We start from the raw sequence: 25068 nt of genomic DNA, 5'->3' as shown, positions 1-25068 counted from the left end.
TATTTCTTTTTTGGCTCTTTCTTTTGGATTGAATAGCAATTGTATTTATATTTGTATTTGGTGTATTATTTAACTTTAATATATGGAAGCTAATTACCTTAGTTATTTATACCTTAGATACAGAAATTATGAACGATTTATATATATAGATTATCATGTAAATGATTTCTAATTTAATAATTTATTGCTAGAGGGCTCTGCCCCCCGCTCGCTTCGATCGCCAACCCTCGTTCGCCACCGGCCGGCGACAATCGATGGTTTTAACGCTTTACCCCTGGAGTACCTTAAGCTCTCCTCAGACGTACCTTTTATTACAGCAAAAACAATGTTTTGTAACAAAATTATATAGGATTGTTTCGTGCAATCCTATGTAATTTTTACTTTAGCATTTGTATTATTCAGTAAAACACTTTATCACTTACAGTTAAGCTGGCTTTGATGTCGGACTGACAAACCAAGTACGTTAGTACCAAGTTTGTTAGACTGAAAAAAATTTTGCACTATCTATCCAGAAGTTTCACATTTAACCAAAATGAAAAGAAAATACTTGGTGCTCTTAAAGTTAAGCTTTCACATTTTTTTTAAACTTTTTTTTATTTCTGTGAACATAAAACTTTTTTTAAACTCTACTAATTTTATCCGGAAAAATCGGAGATCCAAGTAAACGGAGATCGGATAGACGAGGTTCTACTGTGGTTAAAATCTCTTGTAAGCACTAAGTAAGGAAAAGCTGACATTTGCCCTCAACTTGAAGGTTTTTACAGAATTGGTTGTAACTTTACTGTTTTTTTTTTAACTGCTCAAAATTTCCATTGATTGAGTCAAAAATTTAAAACCATGATGAAGCCATGATTCAAGGACATTTATTTAGTTGTTGTTTGAAGCACTTTCATAAGAAAATGGACTCCACTTTATTTTGGAGAAGTTTCAAAACTGGCACGTGATCGTCGGGTAGAACGGGATATAACTTTATTTTGACCGACCACGTTTGCTGCATTGTAGATTCTGAACAAAAATCTTCAACGATTTATGTTAAGATGGTGAGTCGTAAGCAAACAGTTTCTAAAATAATGACAGAAAAATACAATAGAAATTGTGAAGCTGACTTTATTACCGTAAAACTGCTTTTTTTGTCGTATGATTAACACTGTAACGAAAACACATTTACAGCAGTTTTAAAATTTTTAAGTTGATTTCTTTGTAATATGCATAATACTGTAACAAAGTAACTTTCTATGTCTCATAAACGTAATACACTGGCCTCAAAAAGTTAAGGTACTACCAGTTTTTTTGCAACTAATTTGCAAATGAATGAATGTAGAAAGAAAAAAATTTGGAGGATATGTGCATTTGATGGTTTTTTGTTGAATGCATCATAGAAATTTGTATAAATGTATTGCAACAACGATTTATAACAAAAAATGCAATCTTCGCGGAAAAGTCCGTTCTTGAAGAAAACAGAACATCACAGTATAATGTTGTAAAATGTCAGAGAAACAATACAAAAATGGGTTCTAATAAGGAGTGTGTTCCCTCTAACTTTAATTCATTGGCGGCATCGATTTTCCATTCTGTGTATTAAGTTGTCGGACAACCGGATAGGAAGCGAAGACCAGACACAGAGTAAGCCCTGTTCATGTAACGACCTTGTAGGAAGATTTAAAGCATCAACCTGTCTGCCAAGATAGTCCCAAAGATGTTCTGTCGGATTCACGTCTGGAGATCGAGCTGGCCATTCCATTCGTCCCAAACCGTGATCTTCAAGATACTCCTCAACGATCCGAGCTCGGTGAGGTTGTGCATTACCATCCTTTAGAATGGAGTCATTACCAACAGCACCAGCATATGGGCGGACATATGGATCAGAGATCTCATCCCGATATCTCAGATCAGTCATAGTTCCTCCTTGGAACACATGGAGGTCAGTGTGACCACCGAGCGAGATCCCTGCCCAAACCATTATTCCACCACCTCTATATATAACTGTGGTCTTTCGACAGTTTTGGTTTGATGGTATCTAGTGCGCTGTTCCCTCCAGATTAGTAGACGCCTTGAATCACTCTCCAAAGTAAATCTGGACTCGTCTGTGAACAGCACAGAAGCCCATTGCTGCTGGGTCCAGGAAAAATGTTCTCACGTCCAGAATAAGCGGATCCTTCTCTGCGATCCGTTGAGGGGAACACCCACAACTGATCGTCTTGCATAGAGACCTGCATTGTGATGACGATTTTGCTCCGTAGTAGCTGAGATTCTTCTTCCTGATGCTACAAAACGGTCTGCAACGAGCTGCGGCACAGTAGTGATTCTTCTCCTTCGGGCCGAAAGAACTAGAAGACGGACACGAGCTACAGGTGTTGTAGCACGTGGTCGGGCTGGAACAGTTCTTCTACACACAGAATCTTCTAATTGCTATTGATCTCAAAGTCGCTGAACAACACTACGAGACACATTGAGATGTCTAGCATCATCAGCCTGCGACAACCCCATTTCCATTCATCCAACTGCCCGCCACCTTAACAAATTGGGCAAACGACGTCTCTGAGACATTTTCTAAACTCTTTTGACTATTGTCACCGAAACTGCCAACAACTATTAAAAATCAACACAACTTACACACAAAAGCTTGATATTTGCATCTTTTTTTTTCATTCATAAAGATATGTTCTTTTCTATGAAACAAAAGTGCCAGCTATCGGTTTTTCATAAATTGTTTTAAAGTTCGTTTCCATCATTCACGCACACTATGCATTTTATTGTTACTGCCATTTTTTTTAATGATGAGCTTCGAAAAACATGTTGTACCTTAACTTTTTGAGGCCAGTGTATTAAAACACACAGAGTCGATTTTAATCGTGTAACGTAACATCAAAAAAAGCTTCAAATTTAGAGCAATAGTTTGAAGATTGATTAGAAATCAGCTGTTTAGAAATTAGTGTGTAAAAAGAGGGGAAATTGCCCCCTTTTAAGTAGGTTTTTTTAATGACATTCGAAAAGATACGGTTTAAACCATTTCTTTTACAGACAGCGTTATATTATTACATTAGCGTCTAAAACTATACTACCACCTTTTTTTTTATTTTTTATTTTGTCAATAACAAAAGGAGAAAGAAACTGATATCAACCGAATGGGGTTGTTTCCTTCAGTCAAAGGTACTACTTTTAGTCCCTGAAATTGATAGAATAAGCAGAAAAATAACATGGAGCTGGAAAAAACTTTTATTTTCCTAACAGTAATTTTTTATTTAATTTTTTAAACGTCCGATTTTGGAAATAAGGCGTGGTCTTTATGACGTCACAAATGATGTACTTTGGCACGCTAACTCCATCGCCGGGTAAATGTTTACGCTTTGCCGTTAACTCTTGTTACAGGTTATGATAATTGTGAGCTAATGACATCAGTGAATGGCATTTCTTCACTTGTGGTTTCATGTGCAGAAGCGCAAAAAATGAATCTCAATCTGCGCATCAATTGAAATAATTGTTAAAAAATATTAAACTTTGTCAAATAATTTTTAAAAAATGTTTAAATTCTATATTTTTAAGCATGCTCTTTGAGAAAAAAATACTTTTAAGATTTCGGAAACGAGCCCATTCTAAAACTGATCCGGATCTTCCAGAGATCTGGTTAAACGAAGGCCGGATAAACGAGGTTCTACTGTAGTTAAAATCTCTTGTAAGCTGTAAGTAAACAAAAGCTGGCATTTGCCTTTAATTTGAAAGTGTTATAGGGTCGTAACTTTACAGTGGTTTTTGGAAACTGCTCATTTTCATTCAAAGTGAGTGGAAAATAAAATTTAAAGCTATGTTTTATGTATAGTCTTCAAGTTATGTTTATTTAGCTGTTGTTTAAAGCACTTTTGTAAAAATTAAAAAAAAAATGGATTCCACTCTATTTTGTGAAAGTGTCAGAACCAGCCACGTGATCGTCGGGTAGAACGGGCTATAATTCCATTCCGACCTACCATTTTTGTTGCATTATAGATTCTCAACAAATATCTTTAATGATTTCATATCGTGAGTAGTAAACAAATAATTTGTAAAATAGAGAGAGATATATACAATAGGAATTGTGAAGCGATTTTAACACCGTTAAACTGCTTTTTTTGTCCCATGATGAACGTTGTAACGAAAACACATTTACAGCAATTTCAAAAACTTTAAATCGGCTTTTCTTGTAATGTGCATAATACTGTAACAAAAACATATTTACAGTAACTTTCCAGGCGTTTCATAACAAATGGTGATATTAAAACAGAGTCGATTTTTTTCATCCAACATAGCTTCGAAAAAAGCTTCACATTTAGAGCAATAATTTGGAAATTAATTGAAAACCAGCTGTTAGGCAATTGGTGCGTAAAAATACTGGAAATTGCACCATTTTAGGTTGTTTTTCTACAATGACATTCGAGAAGACACGGTTCGAAATATTTCTTTCTGACAACGTTGTATAATTTCGTCAACATTGAGAACTGTATCCTCGCCATTTTTTTTCTTTCAATAACAATAGGGTCGTTTCCGAAATTTTAAAAGGTATTTTTTTTTCTGAAAGAGCATACTTAAAAACATAGGATTTAACCATTTTTAAAATAATTTGACAAAGTTTAATATTTTTAACTATTTTAAACGGTGCAATAGGGTCGTTTCCGAAATTTTAAAAGTATTTTTTTTTTTCTGAAAGAGCATGCTTAAAAACATGGGATCTGACCATTTTTTTTAAATAATTTGTTTAAGTTTAATATTTAAAAAAAAAATTACTTAAATCGGTGAGCTTTCGTTGTTTACGCTTCTGCCGATGACATCACAAATGATGAAATGCCATTCAGTGTTGCCATTCACAGAGCAAAATATTTAATTCGCATCTTTACTCATGTGTATTGGCAACGATGTGGTTGATAGCAAGCGTAGACCGCAGTATTTATTTCGCTTCTTGATTATCATAACGTGGAAAGGCGGTACAAAGATGCTGCAAATTGCATCATTTGTGATGTCATCAAGACCACGTCTTGTTTGAAAAATCGGAAATTTTAAAAATTAATTTAAAAATAACAGTTGGGAAAATTAAAGTATTTTCTATGTCCTTCTTTTTTTCTTTTTTATTTCTTGCTTATTCTATCAATTTCAGTGACAAAAAGTAGCACTTTTGACTGAAGGAAGCAACCCCATTTCATTGTATAAGCTTCTGCACATGACATTACAAATGATGAAATGCCGTTCACTGATGCCATTCACAGAGCATAATATTTAATTCGCTTCTTTACTCACATGTGTTGCTAACAATATGGTTGATATCAAGCGCAGAGCGCAATATTTATTTCGCTTCTTGATTATCATATCGTGGAATCGCGGTAGACAGATGCGCCAAAGTACATCATTTGTGACGTCATAAAGACCACGCCTTATTTTCAAAGTCAGACATTTTAAAAATTATGCGTTGGGAAAATGAAAGTTTTTAATCGCTCCATGATTTTTTTTTGCATAGTTTATCAATTTCAGTGACTGAAAGTAATACTTTTAACTGAAGGAAACAACCTCATTACACTGTTAAAAATTTTCCGGAAAATTTACGGTAATTGTTACTGGCATCCATGTTGCCAGTAACTATTACCGTAAAAATCAAATGTTACTGTAAAATTTTACGGTTTCCTCGGTAGGCCACAGCAACCAGTTGGCGCTGGGATCGCTTATTTCTCCGGTATAAATTACCGTAAAAATCAGCGATGCGTCGGCGATGCAATTTTACAGTAACAATTACCAGAAAATCTTCCTGAATTTTTAACAGTGTACAAGAGGAGATAAACGAATTTGATCCGGAGATATCCGATCTGCGGTACCAATCAAATCCACACATTCCAGTTTCAACAAAATTGAGTAAGGGCCATTCCACCGTCACGTGCGGGACAAAAATACGCTTAAATTTCATTAACATTTCGTCATATCTCTTAATATTTTAATGAAACAGGGGTAAACATTTTTTTTTTATCTCCACATTTGATGCAAAGATACTTCTGACACAATTATATTTTTATTAAACAATTCTGTTATTTAAAATGAAATTTATTTACATGCGTCACGTGCGGGACATCCAAAGTCAACCTCTGGTAACTTGCTTATGAATAAGCTAAACTTTTCGCTCTACTAATACAGCAATGACGAAACAAATTGTAAATTTTGAAAGCTATGGTTAAAACGTAAAGGAAACATATCTCATTAGTTTAGAAATAATTATTAAAACCACTGAAAAAAAAATGTATACGCCTATTCCACTGAAAATGGTCATTTTGTCCCGCACGTGACGGTTCCTATACTTCATAAAAAAGAAATAATTTTTGAAGAAAATTTTTTCTTAAGAAGTCACACATGCGTTTGTGATTTCTAAAGCAACAAAGTTTTGTTCATTATCCTTTTAAGTTATTATTTTTTACTAGTGGCACCCGCACGGCTTCGCCCGTAATAGAAAAATTAAAGGTCTTTTGGTTCGCTTGTATATTTACAAATGATGTATGGTGAATTTTCTCGCCAATTGGCTTGTACCGACGTTACAGTTCCACGTTATGATAATTTCGTATCTCGCCAATTCGCTTGTGCCCATGTTACGATTCCACGTTATGATAATTTCGTAATTTATGATAGTTTTTTTTTCTTAAAATTTGAATAAAAAAAGAACCACATCGAATTTTCGAAAAATCGCTTCGAGGTGCACACCCCCATGCTACATACTAACTTTGTGCCAAATTTCATGAAAATCGGCCGAACGGTTTAAGCGCTATGCGCGTCACAGACATCCTACGGACATCCTACAGACATCCTACAGACATCCTACAGACATCCTCCGGACAGAGAGACTTACTGCTTTATTATTAGTAAAGAAGATGAAATATATGAAGCACCACGTGCGGGACAAAATTACCGTTTTGAGTAGAATGGCACGTTAGCAGCTGATAAAAATATTACACTATGATTCTTCCAAACACTGTATTGTTAGTTTCAGTCAAGGGAAGTCTTGCCCCATTTAAATTCTGTTTTAAAACTTAGGAGTCCTAAATCAAACATGAACATGTCTATAGAATTGTTTCAATCAAAAAACCATCTCTATCGGGGTAACAGGAGCTCCCTATTTCGACCATGTGACCTGGAACTGTTCTACACTGTCAAGTTTTGTGCTTACTTGCTGTTGAGGTTATGGCAGACGTCTGGGAATGTTTTTAGATTCTTAATTCGCTTAAACAAACATATTCACTACGATTTAAATCAAAGAAATGCATGTCAGATTCAATCAAATGAAGACCTACCCTGATTAAAAAAATTGGTCTACAGATTTATTACTTTTCCTAGATTCGAAAGATTTTTCTTAAGAATATAAATGAGACTAAATCAAGCTATATAAATATATAAATACATTTCCTCATAAAAGTTTATTTAGAAACACGTTTTTCGTGAATTTAACAAAATCGTTTGAATGGACACGTGTAATTTTGATTGGTTCCTTCTCATATGGAAAGATTTAAAAAAGAATAAGTAATTATCATGTCAAATCATTTATCTTTACTAATAATAAAGCTGAAAGTCGCTCTGTCTGGATCTCTGTGGACGCGCATAGCGCCTAGACCGTTCAGCAGATTTTCATGAAATTTGGCACAAAGTTAGTTTGTATCACAGAGATGTATACCTCGAAGCGATTTTTCGAAAATTCGATTTTATTCTCTTTCTATTCCAATTTTAAGAACATTTCCGGAGAAATTATCATAAGATGGACGAGTAAATTACCAAGTTATTATAACGTGGAACCGTAACATGGGCAAGCCGATTGGCGAGAAATTCACCATACATTTTTTTATAAATATACAGGCGAACCAAAAGACCTTTTAATTTTCTACTACGGGCAAAGCCGTGCGGGTACCACTAGTGAAAAATAATTTAGTATGAGAATTATTTAGAAAAATTGTGTGACTTACTTACTGACTTTCCACCCGTGCTTTTAAATACTATTTCCAAATTTTGATCTCAATTTTTCTCTTAGCCCAGAGACGTGCTTACTGGGTAATCTCCCCGGCACAGAAATATACAGGAGCGTCGAGAAATATCCAAATGTAAGTAATTAGCTAAATATGTTTTTTAATTTTGCAATAAGTTACCGCCCTATGCCATGGCTAAGGCAGAAATGCATGAAATACACCGCCAGCTGAGTCATTCCTTCCGAGGACTGCAGTTTCGTGCTTTTTAGCACTCATGAGCCCGGAATATTAAGTAACTGAGCTGGCGGCGGAAAGCCTCTTAAAGGTGCCAAGAGAGCCAAACAAACTGGTAGCTAATGTAGAATTAGCACACCAAATGAGTGACCAACAGCAATTGTGCGATTCAACTCAAAAATTGATGGCGAAGCATGGTATTTGGAGTAAGTTACCGCCCTAAGCCAGGGCTAAGGCAGAAATACTTAAAATACACCACCAGCTCAGTTATTCCATCCGAGGACTGCAGTTTCGTGCTTTTTAGCACGCATCAGCCCGGAAGAGGAATCACAAGAGCACACCAGATGAGTGACCGCAGCAATGGTGCGGTTCAACTCAAAGATTGAAGGCAAAGCTAGGTATTTAACTTACGGTGGTCTCTTACTGCAAAATACCTAGCTTTGCCTTCAATCTTTGAGTTGAACTGCACCATTGCTGCGGTCACTCGTCTGGTGTGCTAATTCTACATTAGCTACCAGTTTATTCAGTAAATTACTGCCCATTAGACAGGGCTAAAGCAGAAATACACCACCAGCTCAGTCATTTCCAGCCGAGGACTGCAGTTTCGTGCATATTAGCACTCATCAGCCCGGCATAGGAAAGTGACCGAGCCGGAGATGGAAAACCTCTTAAGGAAGCCAAGAGTGCCAAACAAACTGGTAGCTAATATAGAATTAGCACAGACCAGATGATGGTTCAGTTCGAATTGCTTCGGTCATTCGTCTGGTCTGTGCTAATTCTATATTAGCTACCAGTTTGTTTGGCACTCTTGGCTTCCTTAAGAGGTTTTCCATCTCCGGCTCGGTCACTTTCCTATGCCGGGCTGATGAGTGCTAATAAGCACGAAACTGCAGTCCTCGGCTGAAAATGACTGAGCTTGGCTGTGTATTTTATGTAGCTACCAGTTTGCTTGGCTCTCTTGGCTTCTTTAAGAAGTTTTCCGCCTCCAGCTCAGTTGCTTCCTATTCCGGGTTGATGAGTGCTAAAAAGCACGAAACTGCAGTGCTCGGATGGAATGACTGAGCTGGCGGTGTATTTTATGCATGTTTTCTAATTACTAAAAGATTAGAAATCTGAGTAAATTGTGTTTTTCCAGGTGACAGAAATTCCTGGGGTAAAGATTTTCCATTTTGGAGCATCTATTTATTTTGGAAACAGGGACTACTTTAGATCCCAAATATTTCATCACATTAGTTTTCAACAAAGGTAAGCGAGATTTCTAAAACGTCTGATTTCTTTCTCAAACGAATGTTATGTGTAAAGTGAGAAATAACAACGTCAAAAAGCACAAATTGCAGATTAATACAGACACGTGTTTCGGCGTTTCAGGGAACGCCTTTTTCAATGCCAAAGAAATGAGCTTATGGATGAAAAGACATCCGACAAAAGTTTCATCCATAAAAGCTCATTTATTTGGCATTGAAAAAGGCGTTCCTTGAAACGCCGAAACACGTGTCTGTATTAATCTGCAATTTGTGCTTTTTGACGTTATTTCTTACTTTACTTTTCAGCACAAAGGTAAATATTTATCAAATCTTATGGGGTTATTATTGGATGAATTAAACATTTTCGTTTTTTTCCAATATGCATTTGAAAAAGTGAGAAGCAAAGGGATGTACGACATTTTCAAGTTTTTAGTAAAACGTGTTTAAAGATAACATCCTAGGTAGGCTTTCACTGAATTTTTTTCTAAATCATGCTGTATAGTAGCAACTACCAGGGCTATTAGTACCATCTCTTACACCAAGACAGACGAGGGGTTCACCTACTATTTGTACTGGTTATCTCCAACTTTTTAATTTTGCCACAACTTAGAATAATAAACATAGAACAAGCGACAGTATTTTTCGCTAATGCATAGAATATTCTTAAAAAAAAACCCTTGATGACTGTTTTATTTCATCTCTCATACTAACTTGTGTTAGTTGTTACTGATGAAATGAAAATGGGAAAAACTTTAACAAAACAACTAATATTTTTGATGACTAATGAAAGCCTCTTTATTACAATAATTTCTCTTTTAGTGTCGCTACAAACATCTTGGTCTTGCACTGACTTTAATGTTCGTTATTTTCTAAAATTTTATTTTGAGTTAATTTATTTTTAAGATAATTATTAGTCTCAAAAAACGTTTCTCGTGATCAAACTGCGCAATCAAATTTCTCATGCTATGTTCTAGTCTCTAGTGTGACTTTGGTGAAAAGACGTTGGACCTTAACTACTTCATTTCGACTTGGAAAGATAGAAGCGGCACAAAGCAAATAACTCTCGTAGTACGTTATTGCCGAGCTAAGCCAGCTTCCCTCACCTCTTTTTCAATAAATGGAAAAGTTTAATCCATTGTACATTGTAGTTCAAGTTATAGGAACCAAACTACACGTTGGTCTTTTAGTTTTTGTTTGGGGAGTATTTGGTATGAGGCACCAGAAGCAAAGCGATGTAAGTGGTCATTTTCAAGTTTTGAGTAAAACGCGTTTGAAGATCAGATCCTAGGAAGTTTTTTATTGATTTTTTTCTAAATCATGCTGTAGTGCAGCACCTACCAGGGCTACTAGTACTATCTCCTGCCCCAAAACCGAGGAGATGTTCACCTACCATGTGTACTGGTCATCTCCAAATTTTTAATTTTGTCACTGACATCCCTTTGCTTCTCACTGCCTCATATGATAAAGAAAAAGAAAGAAACTCATAAGGGATGCCACTAAATGTCCGGGAATTTCTTTCTTTCTTTTCCAATTGTAATCTTTACACAAAAATACCCCCGCCAAAGAGGTATCTTTCTGTTTTGCAATAAATACCCTCCCCCCTTCCCAAGATTACACATGCTCAGTTTTGGCACTGATTTTTGTATTTAAACGGACAACTTTTACGAGTATATTCCACTCATACCATATTATTGTGTAATACCTTTGTTTAACAGTAAATACTTTCATTTTTTCACGGTTTTCTAGTTAATAAATGCATTTTTTTTTTAATAGCTCGAGTCCAGAGGCAGAAGTAAAATATCAAAATGAACAAGTAAGTACATTTTAGTTTTATCAGAGTTGAATGAAATATCATATGTTATGTTAGCTGGAATTACAGTTTCAGTTGTTTTTTTGAAAAAAAATTCCGACTTTGGGAAAAGCTAAATTTTCGGAAATACTGTATACTTGTGTTAAAACAGCACATTCCGGGACTGTAAAATATATCATCGTACGGTATTCTCGATAGTAAAATTAAGTTTTATTTATTATTATAATTTTTATTTTTTTTAATGTCTGCACTTGATTTACGTGATGTCACTAAAATGCATTAAAAAATATGTAGTAGTCCACAAGTAGCGGCGGATTAAAAAAAAAAAAAAATCCACTTTCTCTACCACTCTTTCGTAACTCATAAACTCCTCTTTTTGTTCACAGGAGTCTTTTGAAAAAAAATGTTCTAATCTAAACAAAGGATGAAATGCTTATTTGCACGAAATTCTTCCTTTGTTTAACTGTATATTCCAGATTTCGGAATAGTGCTTCATCGGAAAATCTTATAAATCCTGTTTTCTCTTCATTTTTCCCTTTTCTCAGCTCTTCTTACGTAACTGTAAAGAAGGCAGAAAGCCTTCCCCTTTTCAAATGTATATATATTCCAGCGATTATTAAATAAAAAGCTTTTTTTACTTCCTTTTACAAAAAAAGGAAGTGTATTCGCGAAAAAATTTTCACTCAAAAATCGGCCTTAATTTCCATTTTTCTCACCCCCGAATGAATGTTGAGTTTTTTCTTCGACCCGCCCACGCGTGGATATATGTCTAGGAACCTACAGACACCCGAAGTATCCATTTTGACGAACCCCGAGTTAATTACAACGAATTTTCTCGTGACGTCCGTATGTATGTATGTGTGTATGTATCTCGCATAACTCAAAAACGGTATGTCCAAGAAAGTTGAAATTTGGTACGTAGACTCCTAGTGGGACCTAGTTGTGCATCTTCCCTTTTGGTTTCATTCGGATGTTCCCAAGGGGGGATCTTTTGCCCCTTTTTGGGGCGAAATTATTGTTATTTCGATATAAACTCAAGTGGTGTTATAATTTGGCGGACACTTGGCGATAGATCGCCAGTCTTTTGGTCGCCAAGTTTTGTCGCCAACTTGGCGGCAAATTTGGCGATTTTTTTTTTTTTTAATTTTAACTTTGGTTTCAATTTGGCCACTGTTGGTAATATTTAGAGAGTAAACAACTGAATCACATTAAAATTTCCAATAATGGGGAAATGACATTAAAATGGAGTAAAAGGAAGTCACGTGGTTCATTTTTAAATGCAATCAAACAATCAGTTAGCTCTCCCTGAGGAATTTAAATACCTGCAGTTGAAAAACCAAATGAACAGTTGACACACCATCGGTTAGGCAGATTTTCAATTCAAATAAACGATAGGAGGCGCTGTAGTCTCTGACTAATGACTACTGAAAGAGGTAAAACCGTGACCGAGCCCCTGAGCGAATTGTCCAATACCGATCTGCCTCGTCTGTGCAACCACTGAATATTTTACCTTTTTGACTAATTTCTTAAATCACCGAAAGGTGGCGTACTCAAACTCTGGAAAGACGACTTCCGGGCTTCCTTTTATTTTATTTATTTGTTTATTTTTTGCACATTTCACTGTCTGCTGAAACAAATCTCTGAGTTGTCACTCCAGTTTTCAATCTATACTAATCTTTACTAATAATAAAGCTGAAAGTCCCTCTGTCTGTCAGGATCTCTGTCTGTCAGGATCTCTGTGACGCGCATAGCGCCTAGACCGTTCCGCGGATTTTCATGAAATTTGGCACAAAGTTAGTTTGTAGCATGGGGGTGTGCACCTCGAAGCGATTTTTCGAAAATTCGATTTTGTTTTTTTTCTATTCCAATTTTAAGCTCATTTTTCACAGAAATTTAATAAAATGGGAAAGAATCTTTATCTTCTTTACTAATAAAGATGTTACTAATAAAGCTGAAAGTCTCTCTGTCCGGAGGATCTGGATGTCTGAATGTCTGTAGGATGTCTGTGACGCGCATAGCGCCAAGACCGTTCTGCGGATTTTCATGAAATTTGGCACAAAGTTAGTTTGTAGCATGGGGGTGTGCACCTCGAAGCGATTTTTCGAAAATTCGATGTGGTTCTTTTTCTATTCCAATTTTCAGAACAAAATTATCATAAGATGGACGAGTAAATTACGAAATTATCATAACGTGGAACCGTAACATGGGCACAAGCCAATTGGCGAGAAAATTCACCATACATTATTTGTAAATATGCAGGCGAACCAAAAGACCTTTTAATTTTCTATTACGGGCAAAGCCGTGCGGGTACCACTAGTACTAATATAAAGCTGAAGAGTTAGTTTGTTTGCAGGAACTACTGGTTCGAATTGAAAGATTCTTTTTGTGTTGAATAGTCCATTTATTGAGGAAGGTTATAGGCTATAATTGACATTTTAATTAGAAAAAAAGTTATTCAATGTTTTACGTGATTTTTAGCAGTTTTTAGTCTGTTTTACACTACATACAGATCCCGAACCAATTGCACCAGAAAAATATTTTTTGTACTAAAATGTAGAAAATTTAATTTTAAGCAAGACGAAAAAAAAGTTTTTGCAAATAGAGCAAATTTTCTATGTTTTATAATTAAAAAAAACCCCTTTATTTTGCATTTTTTCCTGAGTTTAATTTTTTTTCTTAACTCATCCCACAAAAAGTATAAAGGCCTCTTTTCTAAAATTAAACTATGTAATAGTAAAAACATTTCACCTTCTTTAGGAAAAAAGTTTTCAAAAATACGCAAAAAAAATTTTTTTTTTTTTTTACAATTTTTTTAATGCGGAGCACAGCACGACTTCTCCAAGCGTAGCAGAAGTTTTTAGCAATCTTCAATTTACGATGGTCATTACGTCATGACCACATGATCCAACTACAGCGCTTGCTTTTGCTTTTTTTTTATGTAGGAATTTTATTCATTCCCCCCCCCCTCTCATCTGTTATTGCTGTTATTTAACATTACATATTTGTGTGTATTTGATTCATTAAAAGCAGTAAGGTTTTCCTTTTATCTTTTGCACACAATGGTTTTTTTTTTTTTTTTGGTGCTATTTTAATTAAATAAATAAAGCGCGCGGTTTTTGCATGATCTTTGTTTTATATACATTGAAAAAGATTGTTAATTACCATCAGAGGTAGATATGCATAGATCGTATAGATAGGTCGATAGATAAATATAGAGGTCGAAATTTGTAGATGGTCAGTAAGAGATAGATAGGCTTATTTAAGGAACTTCAACGGGTGATCAATGCCCCCCCCCCCCCCCGCTCGACTTTGAAAAACAAAAATCACCTAAAAATGTACGTGCTTTTTGTTATTTTCCGATAAAGGGGGCAATGAGAGTACACCCCCCCCCCCTTTGAAGCTGCTTGCATAAAAGGCGAACCAGCTGGTTGCTGCAGGCGGCTATCTTTGTATGTGTTTTGGCGAATAGTTTTAAATTCCAAAGAGACTTGAATAAGTTTTTTGAAAAGGTCTGTATGCATTTCAGTTGAAGAAAAATGATTATTTCACATCAAAAGAGGGGGGGGGGGGGGCGTGGGTTTTTTTTTTATTCAACGTACTTCTATTAAATTTTTAGCACGGGCATCGCGGTGGGGGTACTGCTAGTAACAAAACAGATTTTTCTTGTACTTGTTTAAATTGCTCATCGAGTTTCTATTGTTTCAGAACGAGAAAAAAAAGATGTTGGAAGAAGAGGATCAACTGACCTTCCAGAACACTTATAAGTACGACTTTCTAAGAGTGATTATAGTAGAGCTGTCTGCGGTGGCATACATGGATTCGGGAGGCGTGGCAATGCTCCTACAAGTAAGTTCCATTAAAGGGAATTTATGGATTTTTACCATGCTTATTGTAAGTTATTAATAAGTTACTAACATTATAAAATAAAAAAAATACAATTAACTATAACAGTTGTTCCCAAACGGAGGGTGATCGCACCACAAAGGTGCGATTTTTCTCCTGTAAGGCCCTATAAATTTGTAAGGGGCGATGAGTATTTAAAAGATAAAATAATAATAATAGAAAACCAGCAAGTATTGAAATTGAAAACGTACAACGTAAAAAGTAACTAATTTTACTTCAGGAGCTTCCTCCCCACACCTCGGTTGAACCTTTAAGTATTTCAAAAATTTGTAAATTTTTGTTTTCATTTGGGGGGGGGGGTTAGTGTTTTGGATTTCCCCCGATTCTAGTTTGAAAAAGAAAATAATCTCCAAAAAAATTTACTGTTTTCAACAGTAACGATAAATTAAATTAATGATTAATGAATTAAATGTCAACAATGAATTAAATATAAAATGATAAATAGTAAAAAAAAGGCTTTAAAAGAAATACAAATACAAAAGTGATGACCAGCAACACGCTCTGGTCCCAGCTAGACTGGTCCTAGTCAATTTACAATCCCCAGTGAAGATCAATGGCCCTCTTAAAACTGTCTACTCCTTTGCTCATTACCACCTCTTCCGGTAAGCTGTTCCAAGGTTCCACTACCCTGCTAAAATAATAATTTTTCCTAATATCCATGTTAGCCTGAGATTTAAATAGCTTAAAACAATGACCCCTTGTCCTGTTTTCAGTGCTAAACTTTAGCCCCGTAACATCTTTCGTTTTAATAAATTTAAACAGCTGAATCATGTCCCCTCGGTCTCTTCTTTGCTCAAGACTGTACATTTTAAGCCTTCTGAGCCTGGAATCATAATCTGAGTGGGAAAGTCCACTTATTAGCCTTGTAGCCCGCCTTTGAACCCTTTCCAATACATTAATGTCTTTCTTACGATAAGGAGACCAAAACTGAACAGCATACTCCAAATGGGGTCTTACCAAACTTCTATATAAGGGCAGAAGAACTTCTTTAGATTTGTTTGAAATAGATATATTGATAAACCCAAGCATCTTATTGGCTTTGTTGCTAGCAATGCTGCACTGTTGGCTAAACTTTAAATCCTGACTTATTAGGACCCCCAGATCAGTAACTTTGTCTGCCTGACTAATGACTGAACCTTACAAATAATAACTTGTACACTTATTTCCATGTCCTAAATGTAGCACTTGACATTTCCCAACATTAACAGCCATACCCCATTTATCAGCCCACTCCGTAATATGATCTAGATATGGATAAATGGTATAGAGATTTAGGAAATAGGTAACAAGAGTAACATACTGCACATTTGGACAATTCATAATTTATACACTTGATAAGAAATAAATTTGGTGCCCACTTCGCTTAGGATTTTCAAAGACTTATCTAATTATTTTCAAGAACTCTAAAACAATTAAAATTATTTAAGGCACTTCATTTGTACTTTCCAGTCTCTGATATTTTAGTACTTGATCGTAAATTTTTACAGTTGTTCTAACTTTGTAAGAAATGGTTATTTTTAGTTTAAAAGAAAAAATAATCTTTTGATTTCTCATGACAACAACTTTTTTTCAATAGCAAGTGGAACAAAAAACAAAAAGGAATAGATGTAGTGTAATATTTTTTTTTCATGCTAAACAGATTGATAATATGCAATAGAAGTAAGATAAAAGCAAGCAACATTAAAAGAATTTCAAAAATACTGCATTTGGAATAAAATAAATTGCAAGATATGAAATATGTGAGTCGCAAAAAATTAATATGTTTCAGAAACATGGGAACTATGTTCAGTAAATTACCGCCCATTAGCCAGGGCTAAAGCAGAAATACGTGAAATACACCGCTAGCTCAGTCATTTCCAGCCGATGCCGGGCTGATGAGTGCTAATAAGCACGAAACTGTAGTCCTCGGCTGGAAATGACTGAGCTGGCGGTGTATTTCACGTATGGGAACTATGATTTTTTACATTTTTGATGCAGGATGTAGCAAGGAGCTGAATTTGACACATATTAACATTTCTTCCCTCTACCCCCCTCCCATTTGTAGTTTGTAGCCACACTTTTCCAAATTTTCAAGCACTAGAAAATGAAATTTATTTTTCAAGTATTTCTTTTTTTGGAAGGAATCATGCAGTTTTCCGGGAGTTGGGGGGGCCCTAAGCAATAGCTTGCTTAGCTTATACATAAATCCAGCACTGCACGAATCATCTTATATGTATGTAACAAAATAACCATTTTGTTACAGTTCAGTTCGTTTCATACATTAATTTTAAAATAAAATGCTTAATTTTAATAATAGAATTACGATATTTCAAAGATATTTCTAATAAAAAGTAGTTAGCGATGGTATCTAATATACAATACTTTTAAATTGAAGATACTGCTTTATCTTCATGGCAAATTTTTTGAAATTTCAAGATTAAGCATATTCTTAGCTTGGATAAGTAAGAATTTACTGTATGTCCGTTCATTCCTCTTCTTCTGGAACTAATAGAATAAATTTGTTTTCTAGGTCATGAGAGAATTTGCTGTAAATAATATTGTGATATATATTGCTTGTGTTCAAGGTAAGATTTATTAGTTAAAGTACTTAAGGCACTAAAATAGCTGCAGAATTCGATATTGTTCTTGTTATTGAGGTTGAGATTGTACGTTAAATGTTAAAAGATGTCACACCTAGTGCTATAGTTGGGAGGGGCACCATTTCCCTGAATTATTTTTCCTTCTATTCTAAAAAAAATGTAAGGGAAATAATAATGTAAATTGGTTTTAGACCACCTTTTCTTTTGATGAGTTCCCCCACTCATTTTCTTTCCCATCCACGGTACTGGTCTCTAGTGATACATCATTAATGTCTGAGAGCTGGTGATTTTTCTTTTGTTGATGCTTTGCGTTCCATGTTTTTTTTTAAATATCTATGTTTTATGCTTCAATCAAAAACATCCGTAAAAAATGTGAATATGTTTTGTATCACAAGTTACTAATAAAAAAATTTTGAAAAAAAAAAAAATAGAACCGACTTCAAAATTGCTCTAAAAAGTGAAAAATAATTTTATCCTTTAAACACCAACGATAATACTTTTAAACGTAATTTCTGAAGTTGGCGCAAAAACAAAAAACAAAATCCAGTGTAACCATGCTTCGTTTATATTTTCTTCGGAAAATCGTCCAAAGTTAGGAACGAAACATTTATATCGTTACTCAAATATGCTGTTATCAATGCATAATGTATGTGGTATTGAAGAAACTGGGCCTGGTTAAATTTATAATTGTAGTTAAGTTATGGCTGTGAATGATTTTATCTATCGTTTTTGCGCCAACTTCAAAAATTACGTTTAAAAGTATTATCGTTGGTGTTTAAAGGATAAAATTATTTTTCACTTTTTAGAGCAATTTTGAAGTCGGTTCTGTTTTTTTTTTTTTTCAAAATTTTTTTATTTCATTCTTTTTAATGTAAATGTATTTCAGAAATATTAAGAAGTTACTATAACGAAACTTCACCTTATTTTTTCATAAAAATGCTCCATACTAAAAAAAACTAAAAATACGCCTAAAACTTTAAGCGATTGACACTAAAAATTTATCTTTGTCCCTGGAATTCATTTGTGTGTTAATTTAATTATAACCATTTAATATTACGTTTTCCCTAACTAATTTACATTTCACAGCATACAAGTTGCTTTTTATGCAATCCTGTATCTCCTTACTTAGCCTCAATCATCTGTTATTGGCATAGATGATAACGATAAAAATACTACTATATATATATAGTTGAGGCGAAACTAACCTAGTAGCATTGTGAAGGCTAAGCAGATCCTAATCACTGCGTTACCTCGCTTCCAGGTTAGATTTACCCCCACGATAGAGCAATGACACTGAAAATACTTAATGCTTGCTTCAGAGAAGCCTTCATTCAAAATTATCACCACAATTACTATTAATGTTACTGTTGTATGGCACCAAACTTTGCTAACAATGGGTTTTATATTTAATCATTTAATAGGGAAATTGCATGAAATTTACTGTCTTTTGACCATAACTTTTTTTCTAAAGAACAAATATGGCCAAACAAAGTAATTGGACCTAAGTTGAGCCATCCCCTATCTATTAAAAAAAGAATCATCAAAATCGGTCCACTAGGTGAGACGCTGTGAGTGGACAAAAAAAAAAAAAAAAACATACATACGGTATGAACTGATAACCGCCTCCTTTTTGAAGTCGGTTAAAAAATCGTGACAAGATTGAAAACAAATTGAAGCTAAATAAAAATTTATACAACAAGGGAAACCGTGCTGGAAAAAAAGGGTGAAGTTGAATCTGCTTTGAAACTGTGATTTGCGGATGTCAGGGACGGGAGTAAACGGTCCGTTAATGCAGAGAAAAACAGAAGATCTTGCTTTTTAAATGGGCAACAAGCAACGATAAAATAAAAAAATATAAAAAAACCCTGACTGAGTAGAATCAAGAGGGAAAATTGAAAATTCTTTTAAAAGCCTTATATTATTAAAAATCAATGTCAAATAGAAACTGGCAACAGATAAAAATTTTACATCATTGCGTTTTATTTCCTTGTCGGTCAACAATGAATTCGGTAATCAATCGCGTGAATAAAGGCTTAGCTGTTATTAAAATCTGCTTTAAAAAAAATGTTATAATTCGAATTCTATGAAACATGGATGTTCCAAACACATTCTATCTGACACATTAAAAAAAATTCTCTTTATTTTGGTATTAAATTTTAAAATTTTCAACTATGTCTTCACTGCAAAAATCGTGAAAAACGTTTTAGAGGTTTTTAATTAATATCTTCATTAATAAATGCCATCTAAAAATGCAACCTAACTAAGAACACTTTCGATCAACCCTTCTTTCGAAAAAAAAAATCGAAATCGGTCCATCCGTTTAGGCGCTAGTGCCACAGACAAATACACACATATGTCGAACTTATAACCACCTTCCTTTGTGTGTCAGGGGTTAAGAAGACTCGGTAGTAACGGACGGATAGTTTAACTGATGGAAAAAGAGCTGTTCTATTTTACTAATTTAGTTCATTTAAAATTTAAAGTTGCGTCCAGTTGAGTCATTGTTATTTTAATTTTCAGTTGTAAAAATCAACGCTTCTTAATTGGAAAATTTTTTTTCCCTGGATTCTTATTCAGTTATTGTTATCAAACTATATTTGTCCCGAAGTGATCACATTAAGAGGCATCTACTGTATTTTCCTATCAATGTCGCACTGGTCAAACCTGATCAGTTAATTTTACACATTTAAAAGTTTTATCAAATGTGAGTGAAATTGTGTTGAAGAAATTGATTTTCCAGAAATTATGTCGTACTGTAAACATGATTTTAAAGCCACCTGTATTTGTGTCTTTTCAGAGCCAGTGTTAGAGAGTTTAGAAAGCCAAGGATTCTTTAATACAGTCAGTAGAGAATTCCTGTTTCCGACCGTCCACGACGCAGTATTATATGCACAAAGTGAATGCTTTAGTTCCTAGCACTAACAAATGTTAAATTAAATATGTATATTGTAAAAAAAAAAAGAGGAATCTATATTAGGTTGCTATTTATTATTTCAACTCCATTAGCAAGCAGAAGTTTTTGGTAAACCTCAGTAATTGATCACTAACTACAAAACGGACGATCTATCTAAAATTTGAACTGAAGTAGGTATGTATGTGTAAAATGTTTTACATAAGCTCAATACGAAGCAGTGTATATGTTAAAACTGATAAAGGCAAGCGGGTAACTTTTGTTTTAGTATTTTTTTAAAGATAAAACAATAGTTTTGTAGCTGTATTAAATAGATTGGCTGTTTTTAAAATTTACACACAACAATAGGTAGGCTGTTTTTGAAATTTAATGTGATGATACATAATTGCTTACCCGCGAAAATTAATTTGGTATTCCTACTTCAATTTTACCAGTTATTTAACTAATTATTATTACCGTTATGATTGGATAAATAATTTAGTTACAAAACTAATTTTAATCTTTTTCTGTTTTAACATTTGTTATCATGACCATTATTATTTCTTATAGAAGCTGTTTGTGGCTCTAAAATGGTTGGCCAATCTTTAAATTTATGTTTTTGTGTTCAGGTGTATAGTGTGTTGAATTATAGAGATTTAATATGATTGAGAAGCAAATGAACAAAATGAAAAGTTTTAAAAAGGAAATTCAAACATCAAAACATATGAAAATTCTTAAGCATTCTACTTAAGATTACTTTAAGATTAACTTAAGATAAACTTAGAGCGTTTGCCAAAGCCTGCAATTATCAGAATGATTATCAAAGCGTGCTGCAATGAAAAGTTGACTTTGTTGTACAGAAAATAGCTATAATGTGAAACTCGAGCAATGAAGAACTTATTGAAAAAGTGTTTTTTGTCACCATCTGTTTGATATGTAAATAAAGTGTTTACTGTAAATTGAATTTTGCACAACTAAAATAGAGTCGGTGAGAAGCAAAGGGCTGATAGTGGAAAATTAAAAATTTGAAGATAATCTGTACAAATAGTAGGTGAACCCCTCCTATATCTTGGGGCAGGAGATAGTACTAGTAGGTGCTGTTGTATTGATTTCGGGAAACTTTTCCATGAAAGTCAACCTAGGACATTATCTTTAAACGCATTTTAATCAAAACTTGAAAATGTCCACTTACATCCCTTTGCTTCTCACTGCCTCATTTGTGATACTAACAATCTTCCATCCTAAATTGGTTGCTCTATTTAATTACTTTTGTACTGATTATCAATACTGATAATATTATGATTTTGTTTTAATCATTTTTTAGATTTCAGGGTGCTGCATTTATTTACCAATCATTCCCTTCAAAATTAGTATCAAATTAGTTTTGAAAATCCAGGGTTTGCACTCTTAAGCGACGTCCCATATTGTAAAGGAATCTATCGCCAGTATACCAGTTCAGTTTGATTTCTAGAGGATAGATTTATTATGCAGTTACTGGTGGTGGAGTTCTCACAAAACGGGGTGTGGCATACGAGTAAGCACCCCCAGGATTTTTGATAAATATTTAGTACTAATTACACTGTGCGGCAAAAAAAAAAAAAAAAAAACTTCAGAGTGCTTCTAACATATTTCTCGCTGAATCTTACGTGAAATGACCCCCTGAATCCAAATATGACCACTGTTTTCCCTCCATCAGGTCCCCCTTTTTAGAAATGGCACCTAATTTTTTTCAGTTTTGGACTACTTCATATTCATTATTTTAATTTGGAGAGAAAAGGAGCCTCATATTAGCCGTTAACACTCTTCTGAGGGCTAGAGAGGTGCAAAGTTCATAAGTATGCACATTTAGATCAAGTTGGGAGACTCATGGTCGTATTCCCCCCTAAAATATTTCAAAAGTCATCAAAACCAATCTTTTTTTTTTTCTAGGGGTTTGTTTTACAATTTTTGCACTTATTTTTCAGCATAAAACCCAAAGTACAGGACTTGCTCGTACAAGCTCCATGTCTAAAAAAGCTTCATATTGTAAAATAAGTAAAATTTTTTGGAAGTATTGCATGTTGGAGTCACATGGTAGATCTTCGGTAAAGAACCTTCCCATGTTATTCAACTTATGTTCCCAGAAGTAATTAATTTTTAAAAAGAAATGAACGTAAGTATGCTTATGGTGTAGCATTAGTTTTTATATTTCAGGAGAGGCACTGGCTCCATTTTTTATCACTTCTTGAGATAGTGAAAATAACGGAAGAGTGTTATTAGAAATATAAATATACATTAATTCTACTGTATAAGCAAATTTACGATCATTTTAATCATATCTTTTAATGTAATTTTAATAATGCAGGAGGTTCTTTATTGAAGATCTGTGATGCGACTCTGACAATGCAATATGTGATGCTTTCAATGTTTTTTATTTATTTTTACAATGAAAAAATTTTTCAGACTTAGGGCGCATAGGAGTGAGTCCTACACCATGGTTTTATGCCTAAAAATAAGTTAAAAAAAATGCTTTTAAAAAAATCTTTAAAAAAAAACAGATCAGTTTTGATGATTTAAAAAACAATTTGGAGGGCAATACCTCCCATGAGCCCCCCAACTTGCTCCAAATGTTCATGCTTTTGAACTTTGCACCTCTCTAGCGTCTCAAAAGAGTGTTAATGGCTAATATGATGCACCCTTCCCCTCCAAATAAAAATAATGGCTATGAAACTGTCAAAAACTGGAAAAAAAATGGGAGGTTTTACTCCCAAAAAATGGGATTTGTAGGGGGGGAAAACGGTGGCCATATTTGGATTCAGGTGGTCATTTTACATGAGAATCGGCAAGAAATATGTTAGAAGCACTGGGAAGGGTTTTTTGGCCACACAGTGTTGTGACAGGAGAGTATGCTTGGTAGGTAAAGGCTAATTGATAGCATGAAAACTTTCTCAATTGATAGCAGGACTGCATGAAAGCTAATATTTTCCAAAAAATCATCAGGATCCAATTAATCAGTAACAAAAGTATTCAAATGTGGCAACAAATTTGGAATGGAAAGAGTGAAACAGTTCAAGCAATCAACAACAAATAAGGGAAAAAACAATTTTTATTAAAATTGAAGGTATAAATTAATTACATTAATCTTTCATTTTAAACTTCATTTTTCTCTTTTCTCCAGTGCTAGAAACAGCATATTCAAGTTCTATGTCTAAAAACCTACATGGAAAAATCATTGAAAATAAGTTCATACTGAGGTCTAGTGGGCATATCCCCCCTTTCATTTTCAACATTGTTTGAATGTTTGTTATACAACTGCTAAAGCTTGACCATGGAGAGATGATGCCTGAACTGGAAGTGAAAATGGACACTGTATTTTGTAATAGGTAGAATCACCGGTAACGCTCTAGGTAGTAAAGTTGCGTGTTCTCGCTGATCTTACACATTTCAAAATGAAGTGATCCATTTCTGTTTCGAGTTCAACCGAAACAGAATGGTCAAGCTACACCTTGAAGTCGCAAGAGTCAAACTAGATTACCACACATGTCATAACACAGATGAATTCTGTGCCATGTTCTCTCAGATGTTTTGTGGCAAAACATCTCTAAATCCCAAAAACTCTGCAAGACATGTGCGAGAACATGGCACAGATTCACCTGTGTTATGACATGTGTGGTAATCTAGTTTGACTCGAGACTTTAAGGTGTAGCTTGACCATGATAAATTGCGGTTGAACTCGAAACAGAAATGGATCACTTCATTATGAAATGTGTAAGATCAGCGAGAACATGCAACTTTACTGCTTGAGCGTTCCTGGTGATTCTACCTTTTACAAAATGCAGTGTCCGTTTTCACTTCCATTTCAGGCACCATCTCTCCATGGTCAAGCTTTAGCAGTTGTATAACAAACATTCAAACAAACATAACTATAGCTTGACCACGAAAAGAAGGCGGATGACCCTGAAGCAAAACCATCATTTGTAATAGGTTGTTATTATTTTGGAATAGATAGGATTAGCGAAACCATGCCTCTTACTATTCGGTGCTTTTTGGCAGATTCTACCTATTACCAATGATACAAATGGTGTTTTGCTTCAAGGTCATCTGCCTTCTTTTCCTAGTCAAGCTTTAACATAGGGTTGAAAATAAAAGGGGGATACGCCCACTTCTGAGCCATTCTAACATTTCACAGATAATTCAATACACTGCTATGAATAACCGAGCAAACGTTGTTCTTTGACCATGTTACAGCCAACGGTCACTAAACTTCACTTCAAGCAGTAAATGTTCAATAAAATTACTATCACATACACATATTTAAAATTTTAGTTTTCAGAGAAACAAATATAATATGCATAGTGAAATTCACAAACAAAAATGTAGTTAAGTAACAATTTTTAAACTGCTGAGCTTTGTGTAACACAGGTACCTTCACATAACCTTTCAAAAAAATTATAGAAGTAAAACTTTTAATAAGCTT

The 25068-nt window shown here is 34.5% G+C and overlaps 2 protein-coding genes across 2 annotated transcripts in view; one reads left to right on the top strand and one right to left on the bottom strand.

The window, feature by feature from the left end:
* LOC129229240 (sulfate transporter-like) overlaps positions 1 to 21563 on the top strand; it is a 42400-nt gene extending 20837 nt beyond the window's left edge. The window contains exons 10-15 of the mRNA XM_054863505.1: positions 8018 to 8087; positions 9322 to 9431; positions 11204 to 11243; positions 14946 to 15086; positions 17653 to 17707; positions 20520 to 21563. Coding sequence (XP_054719480.1) covers positions 8018 to 8087; positions 9322 to 9431; positions 11204 to 11243; positions 14946 to 15086; positions 17653 to 17707; positions 20520 to 20638 — 535 coding nt within the window. The 3' untranslated portion in view covers positions 20639 to 21563. The remainder of the gene's footprint in view (positions 1 to 8017; positions 8088 to 9321; positions 9432 to 11203; positions 11244 to 14945; positions 15087 to 17652; positions 17708 to 20519) is intronic.
* A 2119-nt stretch (positions 21564 to 23682) lies between these two features.
* Positions 23683 to 25068, bottom strand: part of LOC129229515 (protein arginine N-methyltransferase 6-like) — a 43359-nt gene continuing 41973 nt past the window's right edge. The window contains exon 15 of the mRNA XM_054863832.1: positions 23683 to 23807. Coding sequence (XP_054719807.1) covers positions 23729 to 23807 — 79 coding nt within the window. The 3' untranslated portion in view covers positions 23683 to 23728. The remainder of the gene's footprint in view (positions 23808 to 25068) is intronic.

This window comes from Uloborus diversus, chromosome 9, assembly GCF_026930045.1.
Source record: "Uloborus diversus isolate 005 chromosome 9, Udiv.v.3.1, whole genome shotgun sequence".
In the NCBI taxonomy this organism is placed as follows: domain Eukaryota; kingdom Metazoa; phylum Arthropoda; class Arachnida; order Araneae; family Uloboridae; genus Uloborus; species Uloborus diversus.
This window is presented reverse-complemented; position numbering and strand designations above follow the sequence as displayed.